The 12,590-nt window shown below is 30.4% G+C and overlaps 2 protein-coding genes across 3 annotated transcripts; one reads left to right on the forward strand and one right to left on the reverse strand.

Moving 5' to 3' along the window:
• Window positions 1–1,584: 1,584 nt before the first annotated feature.
• On the forward strand, window positions 1,585–3,819 carry LOC125608353 (transcription factor SCREAM2-like). The gene is made up of 3 exons (XM_048778652.1): window positions 1,585–1,769; window positions 2,079–2,210; window positions 2,315–3,819. The coding sequence occupies exons 1-3, from the start codon at window positions 1,692–1,694 to the stop codon at window positions 2,525–2,527; spliced, it is 423 nt and encodes a 140-aa protein (XP_048634609.1). The 5' UTR covers window positions 1,585–1,691; the 3' UTR covers window positions 2,528–3,819.
• LOC106394483 (heat stress transcription factor A-4a-like) lies at window positions 3,667–4,697 on the reverse strand. 2 transcript variants are annotated; one of them, XM_048778647.1, is made up of 2 exons: window positions 4,503–4,697; window positions 3,667–4,348 (listed from the first exon to the last, which is right to left on the reverse strand). In XM_048778647.1, the coding sequence occupies exon 2, from the start codon at window positions 4,341–4,343 to the stop codon at window positions 3,861–3,863; it is 483 nt and encodes a 160-aa protein (XP_048634604.1). In that variant the 5' UTR covers window positions 4,344–4,348; window positions 4,503–4,697; the 3' UTR covers window positions 3,667–3,860. The 2 variants fall into 2 exon arrangements, with proteins under 2 accessions (XP_048634604.1, XP_013690505.2); XM_013835051.3 differs by having other exon boundaries at window positions 3,667–4,343; window positions 4,503–4,669.
• Between the last annotated feature and the right edge of the window lie 7,893 nt (window positions 4,698–12,590).

The raw sequence follows: 12,590 nt of genomic DNA on the forward strand, positions 1-12,590 counted from the left end.
TTGTCCGTCTCTTACATAGACAATCTTCTGCATCATATATCAATACTAATTTATCCAAACTTATATACTTACATGTATTTATAAACTCTAACATGTACAACTTCGTATATTTACTTTAGTGGGTGGAGCATATTGATCTAACATACATATATAGATGAGATTTAATTTGAAACTGATCCATCAAATCATTCTTTACATGCTTAAGGCAAATTGTTGGGCATCAAACTATATATATATATATATGATAAGTGTTTTGAGAGACGTGACTTTACATTGGTGTTTGTTCAAAAATGTGATGCACAACTACATACATATAAACGTAGAGTATAGTCATCCATATACGTACACAGATCAATGTATACGTTACGCATATATATTTCTCGAGAGAGAAAGAAACAAAGAGAGCGATATAGGGGAAGAGAGATCAGGATCATATATCAGTGGGTTTGTGTTCATAAAGATCCTCGTGAGGAGTGTTTGGAGGCATTCCAAAATCACAACTAACATTCTTTTGTTTGCTTTCATTCTCGATGCTCCCAAGCTTTAACTTATTCTTTAAAAAATTATTGCACAATATTAGTTCCTCTCCCATATATCACGAATTCACGAGCTCGTATCATTTCCTTTATCCTCTTTTTTTTTTTATAACTATCATTCTCTCTTCAAGTATCATATTAACATTATCCAAGTACTGCATAAATATATATACCGCGGATCTAGTCCATCCAAGTTCAAATGGTTTTCTTCTTGTTGCAATGATCATAACGAATTAGATGTAAATGGCACTTGCATACTATAATTCGTTTATTGACTAGAAACTGGATCCAAAAGAGATGTGGTGATGTCTTTTTGATACTTACGAAATTTATTCTAGATAGATCAATATATGATGTTCAAAAAGAAATGAATGACTGCAATTTCTTTGATTTATAACTTATAGCTAATGACCAGCAATAATAGATATATACCTGACAAAGTCCATTTTATATTATTATTTACTACAGCGATTGGAATAGTATATCGATATCGTATCATTAAGTATAAATATGGAGTTTTCCCATTATATATCTTTATCCATTTCCAAAAGTTCAAAGCTGTCTATAGTTGTAGTCAATTATCGTGATTTTGCTTGGACGCGTTAGAATAGTATCGAAACAAAGAGGAAAAAAGACATAAATAATGTAAAACTTTTTATGGTGCTAAGATAACGTATTTGTACAGCGAGAAATTACAGTCAATAAAAACATAGTAATTAGTTTACAATATTAGTATTGGTAGGTAAAGGTATGGACACGTATATTTGTATTTGTACGTATGTAAATGATCATATGAATATTTTAACTTAATCAATATACGAAATGCATAAGAAAAAAAACAGGGTCGAATATTAAATAGAATTTCGTATATTAGGACATAGAGGCAAGGAAGTAATTCACGAGATACAAATCGGAGTTGTCCGTATATGTAATATTTTGTAGCGATCAAGAGAGACTAATGCAGACATGTGAGAGGGGAGAGGATCCTATAAACAATTTAGTCTAAGTTCTCTGCTTCCTCCTGATCATATATATATTGCTCTGCTTCCTCCTGATCATATATATATTGCAGATACACACATAGTTCCTCTAAACATTAGATAATACAAATAAATCAAGAAAGCTCTATCGGAAGGGAAGCTTATAAATATAAGAATGGTTTCGTGGGAACGAAATAGAGGTTCTTTACAAGAGAAGTTTCAACTGCTTCGTTCAGCCACTAATTCTCATGCTGTAATTATATTCAACCTCTTCTTCCTTTTTATTATAAAAGCAATCATTTTCTACCATTTGGGTATTTGAATCCAAAATGGATCTACTATTCTTGTATGCTTTTATGTTTTTGGGTGATCACTTTATCCTCTTCTAAGTGTATATAAAAGAACATAAAATTACGAGATATATGGGGGGTAGTCATGATCGTATGGATTGAAGACTGTTTTTTTTTCTCTCTCTTTTTTACTGCTAAACCTCTAATAATATTTTTTGGGATGATTTATATGCTATTAATATATGTCCGTCCACACATGTTTTTGATGACAGCAAAACGAAACATCGATTATAATGGATGCATCGAAATATATCCAAAACCTTAAGAAAAAAGTCGAAAGATTCAAGGAGGACACTGCCGCAGAGCAATCTTCAAGCGAGCCCACGGATCCCACCACACCAATGGTATAAACAATCACAAATATATACTTTGGAACCGTTATATACATAAGTGTGCAAGTGATATGAGAAATTCACTACGAGGTTTTGAATGGTCAATTTATTTATAGGTAAAAGTCGAAACCCTAGAAAAGGGTTTTATGATAAAAGTTTTCTCAGGGGAGAATCAGCCAGGCATGCTTGTTTCGGTATTAGAAGCCTTTGAGGATATGGGGCTTGACGTTCTCGAAGCTAGGGTTTCATGTACCGACTCCTTTAGCTTGCATGCCATGGGAGTCAAGGTAATTAACAAATCATCATACAAACATATCTGTATACATTAATGATATATCGTAATTACAGTTATTTATTGTGCCTATTTACAGTGGCGGAGCCAGAAATATTTTTTAGTGGGGTCAAAACAAAATTATTCATATTTTTTTTAAAAAATAACCTACATTACAATTCATCTATTCTTTATTTGTATCACAATTTTTTAACAATATTTAGATTTTATTTGAATAAACAATAAATACAACCACCTAAAAACCAAACATCATTAAAAACATCGTTATAATTTCTAACATTTTTAATATTTGTATTTTGGGAACAGATGCATTATCTATTAAGAATAACAAACTAAATTACATATTTAAATACATAAATTGCAAATATAGATCTTAAATTTTCAATGAGTTTAAATCATGTCATATCTAACTTGATATAAAATATGACCTACAGATACTAAAGTAAATTAGAACGTAAACATGTTTTACTTGTCTTTTTGTAATGAAAAGTAAAATATATGAAAACGAAAAACACTAGCAAGAAAATAAAACAATAAACGTAAAAGATTTGTTGACATTTTAGATAGTAATTTGTGGATTCATATTAAAGTGGATTCAAATTAAAACTGAGTCCAAAATGAAGTAAGCCCAAAAATAACTTAAAATAATTCTTTGATTATTTTGTCTTTCGCGTTATTTTTATTTGTGGGGTCAGTTAGAAATTTATGCTGGGGTCACAAACAAAATTTATACAAGAAAAACACATAATTTTTTTTATTTAGGTGGGGTCAGCTGACCCCCCTACCACCTTACTACATCCGCCCCTGCCTATTTATATATGTTTCGGATAGTGTTTGTATGATTTACTCAATACAAATGAGCTCACTTTGAGATAGTTTCATCATATGTTTTAATGAAATATTATCTGGTTTCACTTACATATATATTGATAAAGCTTGTGTCACTGCTGCTGAAAGTTTATAAATCATAGTAGACAGATATGTATACAAAATATAAACATGAGTTGTCAACGTTTCTGAACGAGCCTAATGATCGGATATATTCTAAACAACCGATTTGCCAGTTAATCCCCATGTAAGCACAACGTTTTTCTTTAAGCACACGATAAAATAGATGAAGTCTAGAAAACAGAGAGAAGCTTTCAGTTCAGGTATTTTGTGTCAACAGAACCAAAAGATCATAATGATCTATCTTATTAAAATGCAAAAAAAAAAAAAAAAACATCAACCATCTTATCTTACAAACCATAATTTAAGAAAAGAAAAGAGAGAGAGACCGAACATAATGTTTTCAAACAGGACGATAAAATAAGATTAAGAAAACAACAACAACCACGAGAGCAAAGCAACTCCACCGAAACAGACAGAGCTTATTGTTTGCGAGCCTTCGTAGAAGCAAAGAACCTCTCCATGATTTTGGCCTCTTCTGGAGAAATCATAATACCCCCAGGAGTACGTGAGAATGTATCTGTAGGGTGGGGAGGCTGGCCTCTCACCAAATAATTGCCTGTGTATTCCCAATGCACAGATTCTTCAACTTTACTATATCCCATGGCATTAAACCAGGCGGTGAGGGATGCCATATCTTTGTAATCGCAGGAAAAGCACCTAGGAAAAACATCTCCTAGGAACTCAGATTCCTTCCAAATGATGAAGCTCTTGCCACTATCACTCCACGAGACAACTGAATCAGTTGAAGGATCATCCACCATATCATACACGTCTCTCACGAAAAGCGGATATCTTGGAATTGATGAGAAGTGACAATCCTTATCAGCAAGCCTACAAATCTCTTGGTAGCAAGAAAGGCTCCTAAAAGGAATACGTCCATCATCATTACTGTCACGATCCATCTAACCTTAGATCCAAAACACACACACGACCCCAATTAATTATAAACTCCTACTTTAGTTATTAAGCAATATAAACACAATCAATCAATCACCAATAGATAAATAAACATTCGCAATTCCAAAGAAGACGTATCGTATGATGAAAGTTGAGATCCTAACCTCTTCGATTTGTTCTTCGTTCCTTCGTTCTTTCCTTCCTCTGAAACCAAACCCTAAGCTAGAAACAAAGACTCGCCTAGGCTTGTTTTATACGAAACAGATAAGGCCCGCCCATCCACCGGCCCGTATTTGGTCGGCCTATCTCTTTCCTTTTCCACGTTACTAAACAATGTTTTGTTATTTAATTTATAGCACCCTAAACTGAATTTAAAAACTATTGATAACATATAACTTGATAGATAATTTTGACGAAGGAATCTCACGTTTACGCCAAAGTTGTTTACGCTACTGGAGGGGCTCGGCAAAAAACTCGAATCCGAACAACCGAACCCCATAAGTAGTATCCAATCTGAACCGAAATTGATTGGATATTTTTTAAAATTTTGGTTTCCAAAAAATAAAAACTAAAACCAAATCTGATCCGAACCAAAGTATTTTGGGTATCCGAAATAGATTTATATACCTAAATATATTAATTATATTTAGATTTAATGTATGGTAAAAAAACCTCAAAATATATAACATAGTTTTAAGTTGTCTAAAATACTCGGAAAAAGTCAAAAGTAAATATCTAAAAAAACATCCAAAATATATAAGATACATTTGGTATATATATATAATTTTATGTTTGATTTAATTTTTTGAAAACATAAATAATAAGTTATTAAAAACACAAAAAATATTTAAAATATCTATTGATTATCTATCCAAAATATTCAAATCAAACTAATTTATATGTTAAGTTTATATATTTTGACATTTATTATGTTAAGTATATCTGTATATGTATTTTGAAATAGAATTAATGAATCATTAAACCAATAATACATGATTTTAATACAGATTTAAAAATCATAAAACCTATAACATTAGATTTTGTTTGGATTTTTAAATCTATTAAAATACAACAACAAAAAACTCCTACTAAAAATCTCTCTGCGACGAGAAGTCTCGAGTTGTGTGTTGCGGTCACTAAGTGGATAAGACAACAAGACGGGACGAAGTTCAATTGAAAAAGCAAGAAACTACACGCGTTCTCAAACCGAATAGATACATATTGATTAAAACTAATTATTCACCTAAAACTAGGACTGTTTAATATGTTAAAACGGAACCGTACCGAACCAAACTGAAATAGATAATATGGTTTCGTTTTGGTATATATCATACAAACCGAATGGATATAATTTTATAAAAACCGTAGGATTTGGATATAGTTTGGTATATAACCGATTAAACCGAATAAACCGAATAAACCGAACAAACCGAACAAAACGATTAAAAATAGAAACATGTAAATATATATTTATTTTATAACAGCACATGAAAATCTATTTGTTATATAAGTTAATGTTTTGTTAATAACTATTACCATATTTTTATAGTAATAAAAAACCCTAATTTTTAAAATATTTAAACTATAATTAAATTACAATAAATTGCAATTGAGGTATCTTATTTTCTTAGTATTGAATAAATTAATGTAAAGGTTATAAATTTGATGAATAACACTTAGAGGAAATTCTTCACAATTTTTTTCTTATCAATAAACGAACAGAGTTTCGTGTTCAATCGAAGAAGTATGACTTTAATGAACACTAAATATGGAAGAATAAAAAAACTTTTCTTTCATGTTTCTGTTTTCTTTCTTATTTTTATTCTCAAAATTTCGAGAGCTTTGATTTTATATCTAAATTTGATTATTTTATTTGATGGTATAAGCGTTTTTACTTTTTTTTGTTCATTTATTTGAACATATAATATATTTTTTAATAAATGACTACGTTGACAACATGACTCTAAAATTCATATAATATGATCTGAAACTAAATAACAATGTATTTGGTATAAAACCGAAAACCGACGGTATAAAAACCGAACCGAATTAGATATGGATTTATAATGTTAGTTATATTTTACTAACTGAAATACCAAAAACCGAAAAAACTGAACCGAAACCGAACCGATATCCGGATTGAACACTCCTACCTAAAACGGAGAATATTTGCACTCAAACGTCATTTGATTGTAGTATTAAAAATGTATTGAAGAACAAAATGAATCAACAGTGGGTTACAACCAGTGTTTTTAAACCCGGACCGAGCCGGCGGGGTTGAACCATGAACCAAAAAAATCCGGACTGGATTAATGTCAAAACCCAACTAAAAATTGAACCGGTTAAAAACCCATATCGAACCTTCAAAAACCCGGAAACCAATGACCCATTAAACTGGTCAAACTCCGGTTCGTATATAAACCAAAATTTTGTTAATAAAAATAATTAACTTTTCATCTTTTAAACTAAAAATTGGTATAATTTATAAATGAACAAAACACTTGTTTTATTTCAAAATAAAAATTTTTAAAAGGTGCTAAAGATTTAGAGTGATACAAATCTGGAGAATATTGATTTTAGATTTGAACTATTAAATTATTTTATTATTTTGTTGCCCAAAAATAATTATTTTATTACTTTTGTTACATTTTAGTTGTTATTTATTCTAAGTTTTTTTAAACATTGTGGCTATTGCAACATTTTATTTAATATGATATATCTTTGTAAGAATATGCATACTATTTACAAAATATCACTAATTCAGCCGGCCTTTTGAAGTCCAAAGCTTATTTACCCCTCAAAATCTCTGGAAGCACAACTCCGAAATTGTACACATCGCTCCTTTCATTTAAGCGACCTGGAAAGATAAAATAGTGTAAAAAGGATGAAACTAAGGATGAAACCCTTACATACAAGTGAAATTTTAGTGTAAGACCACCCCCCCCCCCCCCCCCCCCCCCAAATTTAAAAACATACTCACAGCTTTACTTTTTTTGGTCATCTGTGCCACTGATCTGATTATAATAAGTTGCCAAGTTTGATGATTTTTGATTCACATGATTCATTCACCTTCTTGAATATATAATCAGCCTAGCGAACCACCTGTTTCACTTCTGGATCAGATTCAATTTCATGAATCGAACTCCCAACCATATTACATTCTTCCTCTTGAATCTTTGCTGGGTAGCAAAACTCTAGTCAAAAAAAATCATCGGAATTGTGAAAGACATCTGATTCAAGTCTCCTCTGATTTTTCATTGATTTCTTTCTATCATGTTTCTAGATCGGACAACTTAGTTGCCGATGATTTAGAAAAAGGCTCTTCAAGTACATTTCTCTTTGTAACGGATATCATGCATGATTTCGGTCATCGTTTTGGGCTCGTGTCTTCTTTTTTATTTTTCATGAAATTCTCAATGGCAAAAAAGGGATTGAAGAGGAACGCTACATTCCTTAGTATTCCTCAAAAAGATTATCATTCATGAAGAATAATTTTTACTTTCATTCCTTTTCATTCTTTTTTTCGGTAGAGAATTAGAGAGCAATTTTGTTCCTTGTTAAGTTTGATAAGAAATCATCATTCCTCATCATTCCCAAAATTTTATTCCAACTCATTTTTTTTCTATTCATTTCTAATGTTCCTATGTTGGTTACTAGTTACACCTTTATATAGAAATTATATCAATCAAATAAATTTAATTAATAAGAAAATTGTATACTAAGATAAATATCAAGTTTGTAATCATAAAAATTTAATTAATTTTCCATAAAATACCAAAATATAAATTGTCATGTGTATAAAAAGTGATTTATTCTAAATGATTTATATTATTTAAAAAATGCAAAATTATTTGTATTTCATACTTCCAAAATTTTTATTTTTACAAATATATATATCAAAAATATAATATTACTTTTAAAAAATTGTAACATTAGCTTATTCTTTATAACTAATGTAATATTAATTTTTACAAGTTATTAAAAGATATTAATACTATTGTAACATGATCAAATTAGAACAGATGATTATATTTTGACAAGATGTTTCGACATTTTAATAATTTTTAAATTATTATATAACATTTTATAAATTTTTATAATTTTTATTAGATAGTTCAATATGCAAAAATATATTAAGTTTATTATTAAATGTAATGATATATATAATTAATTTCTAAATTCAATATATTTAAGTTTCTGTGAGATAAAATAATATAATTAAGTGATTACCATTCAATTCATTAATTTTAATTAATATATTTATGATATAATTCTTATAAATAAAAGCAACAAAACTAAAATTTATTAAATTTTCTTATTAAAAAGAAATGAAATAGTGTACAAATTGTTATTTTAAAAATGGAAAATAATTTTATTAAATTAGAAAATTAAACTAAACAAAAAAGTACAACTTATTACTTTTATACTTTTAAAAATATTAATGAACTTAAAAATTAAATGTAATAAAATGAGCCCAAAATAGAAAAGGCATGGGTCCAGTTACAAAACATCCTCGACTTGTGGAAGAAACAAAGATTCAGACGGGAAAAGAAAGAAAACTCGGCGAAGAAAACATTATGAGAAGAAGAAGAAAATGGAGGATCGCGGTTGGACTCTCAAGGATCTTGACTTGGAAGCTACGGAACCTGGTTATCGGCTACACTGAGGTACTCCACTTGTTAATTAGGTTGTAATATTTTTTGCTCTTGTCACAAAAATTGATTGAAAAAATCACTGTGCGATTCAAAGACGGCCGTTTGGCATTGAAACGTATCCTTGCTGTTGTCAAAACTGAGGCCGAGGAGAACAAAAACTAGCTTTGATTTATGCATTTATCAGCTGACCAACATCCCTCACCCACTTTCTCGGGGGAAGAGGAAAAAGTGGCGTTGATCTCTCATGTGATTGATTTCATTGGTGTGATAGAGTCTTGACTTCAGTATGATGAAGAAAGTTTTGGCAAATGAGGATCCATCGACTGCTGCACCTGGTGTGATCATTTCATGACGTTTTGTGGGCAACTTCAGATCGAGAAGATCGATGAACTGGTGTTTACAGAGCTCAGGGCTCAAAAGGCTGAAGACTTGGAGATACTGATTTGGAAGGTTAAGACAAGAACACTGGAACATCTAATGTTGGGGCTTGTGGTTGGTACTCTCCAGAACCCAAATCAACTTGAGTCTCTGGAGAAACTGAAGCGGATAGAGAAATGCAGCTGAGAATGTTGCCAAAGCCAGTTGAGTCGGATTCTCATGAAATGCATGGGAAAATCAATTGGATCAATTAAACAAGTGGATTGAACGCGCATACTACATAACCTTCATAATCTGCACTAAAACTGCTCACAGGTCATCCATTGACCTTTCAACATTGGATCACATGTTGTATGCACGCAAATCATAGTTGGTGCTCTTTGTAAATAAAATAATTGAATATTTGTCATGCATTTCACTAGGAAGTGGTGCATCATTTATTCCTTCACAGTTAGTCCTCATGAGGTTTATTTCTTTCTCACTCTACTACTACATCTAATTGTCAAAACCCTTTGTTGATCTTTAAATATAATTTCAGGGTTATGGGTTTTTAAGCTCTCTATAATTTTTACGTTCTTGTATATCGTGTATAAACCAAAATGAGTTTCTTTTGTTATAAATTAGTAATTATTTAGTTTCCTCGTTATGCATGTTTATGCGATATATGTTCTTAGTGGTGGTTAGTAAGCAATATTCTCACAGAAACATTGTAATTTGTGGATCTTGTCTTTCTTAAACAATATTGTTTTCCTAATATTTCGTTAATATTACTTTTTCATTTGATTTGTTTTTTTAACTACATTAGTTTTCTGATACAGATAGTGGTCAAATAAACAGACGTTTTAGTTTGACGACATGTTTCATGGTTTGTAATAAGATCTACGAATGTTTATATGCATATAATATATATTTAGTTTTGTATCAAAAAGTTTGCTTATTTCTTCAGATTTTGTTAAGATGGGTCATATATACAAGAGTTATTGCAGTCATATGCCCAGAAACAATATGGATTTGCCCATCAATGACGCTGAGAGACAAAACAATGTTCATGTTAGTTGTTTTGATGTAATGAGTAAGGTTACATTTTGTGGACAAACTTTTCAGTATTATGAATTCTTTCCGAGTCCAAAATGTAAAAATAGTTGAACATACCTTTGCAAATTAACATTGACTTCATTGTATGTTCAGCATGTAAGGAAAAACTGTACACAAATTAATCATTATTGACTTCACTGATGTTGTATCTTCCTTATAAACATGCTAATTGGTAGTCTCATATTTCGTTTTACACAAAACAATGTCACTAACCGAACTCTATGTGTAGAAGATATAGCTGAAGGACCACGGTCGAGATCAGCTCTTTCCTCCGCTGCCATATTCAAGAAATTGCAAAGTATGGGACAGAATCTACTTGACACATATATTTTCAACTAAGTCCACTATCAATTCGAAAGGAAAAAGTAAATCAAGTTTTGAGTCTGCTATAAAAATGAGCTGAAGAGATTGTAAAGTTATTCATTCACATAATAATTTACAAACCTTAAATAGGTATTTAATTTGACTCAATCTTTTCAATTTGTATAATCTCACATTATTGCCTTGACTGAGATCACTATATACTTTGGTAGAGTATGACCACTTATTCACATAGTAGCAAGTGACTCCAAATTGTTATACTTGTGTGGTATTTGAGTTCTTCCTCCTAAATCTACCTTTAGCTACCGTTTATCTTTGATATTTCAGATGCAGCAAAAGGGAAAGCGTAAGCAACATATTGTCGAGAAGCAAAGAGTTTAATATGAGAAGTTCAATCTTGGCCACTGACTATGATGTGGTCAAGAGAAGTAAAGAGTATAATATGAAGTGATAAAGAATATTTTCTTATCAGTGGATATACGTATTTGAACCCTTGAATTTTTCAAATAATGGTTTCCAAATATGTTGGTTCATGAGACTTATCTCAAGTCAGTAGTGAATCTTCTTTTCAAATAATAGTTATCCTTTTATTGTCAAATACGGTATCAGATTCATGACTAGCTTACTTGTCTGATTCATTTGTAGTCACTGAGACTTTTACTAGCTAGAAGCTGACTTCCTTTGAAGTCACTGAAGGATTAGAATAATAATAAAATATTTTCTAAGAGTTTCAGAAAATCGAAAATGAGTTTTAAAATTATTTTTCTAGGTTTTAGATTTATTATATCCGTTTTCAAAAAAGATTATCTAGAATATCATTAAAATGAACTGTATGAGTTATCTGAAACCTAATGGATTACTATGGATTTCAGATATTCGAATCTATAATCAAATATGTGAATTCAAATTAAACAAATGGATTGAACTACACATACAACATGTCTTCATCATATGCACAAACATTCCACACAAGTCATATGTTGACCTTCAACATTTGATCAAATATTGTATGCACACAAGTCATTAATTGACCCTTTCTGTAATAAGTTCATTGAATATGTGTCATGAATTTCACTAGGAAGCGATGCATTATGTATACTTTGTTCTTCATCACTAGTCTTCGTTAGGTTTAATCTTCGTAAGGTTTGTTTCTTTTTCAACTATCATTACATCTATTTTTCAAAACCCTTTGTTGATCTCTAAATATAATTTTGGGATCAAGGTTTCTAAGCTCTTTATACTTTTTTGTGTGTGTTTGTATGTCATGTGTAAACCAAAATGAGTTTCTTTTGTTAGAAATTTGTAAATTATTGAGTTTTTTCGTGACTCATGTCTACTTGATGCATGTTCTTGGTGGTGGTTAGTAAGCATATTCTCTCAGAAACATTATAATTTTTGGATCTTTTTTCTCAAATTGCTTTAGGTTTTCTCTGTATCTGATGAATTGTTAACGATACTTTTTCAATTGATATGTTACTTTATGTTTGACTACATTAGTTTTCTCATACGTGTGATTAAATAAACAGTTTGTTATCTGCTCATTTACATGTTTTCTTTTCATCTTATTTGATGATATGTTTCACTAATTAGGTTGTACCTGTATGATTCAAACTCATAAGCTTCTCGCTATAAACTAGAAGGTCTCATGGTTTGTAATAAAATCTATGACCATTTATATGCATATAATTTTTATCTTTAATTTTCATTATTTTGTCAGAGATAAGAATGATATGAAAGTTTGTCTATATGCATATAAATGGTCATAGATTTTATTAAAAGAAAAAAGAGACCAAACATAATGTT

The sequence above is a fragment of the Brassica napus genome, chromosome A4 (assembly GCF_020379485.1).
Source record: "Brassica napus cultivar Da-Ae chromosome A4, Da-Ae, whole genome shotgun sequence".
NCBI lineage: Eukaryota > Viridiplantae > Streptophyta > Magnoliopsida > Brassicales > Brassicaceae > Brassica > Brassica napus.

Bases quoted from the DNA above. Each gene is read 5' to 3' on its own strand.
- LOC125608353 (XM_048778652.1), top strand. From the start codon at position 1,692: ATGGTTTCGTGGGAACGAAATAGAGGTTCTTTACAAGAGAAGTTTCAA. The intron at 1,770-2,078 runs GTAATTATATTC...TTTTGATGACAG, and splicing joins CAGCCACTAATTCTCATGCT to CAAAACGAAACATCGATTAT. The intron at 2,211-2,314 runs GTATAAACAATC...ATTTATTTATAG, and splicing joins CGGATCCCACCACACCAATG to GTAAAAGTCGAAACCCTAGA.
- LOC106394483 (XM_048778647.1), bottom strand. From the start codon at position 4,343: ATGGATCGTGACAGTAATGATGATGGACGTATTCCTTTTAGGAGCCTT.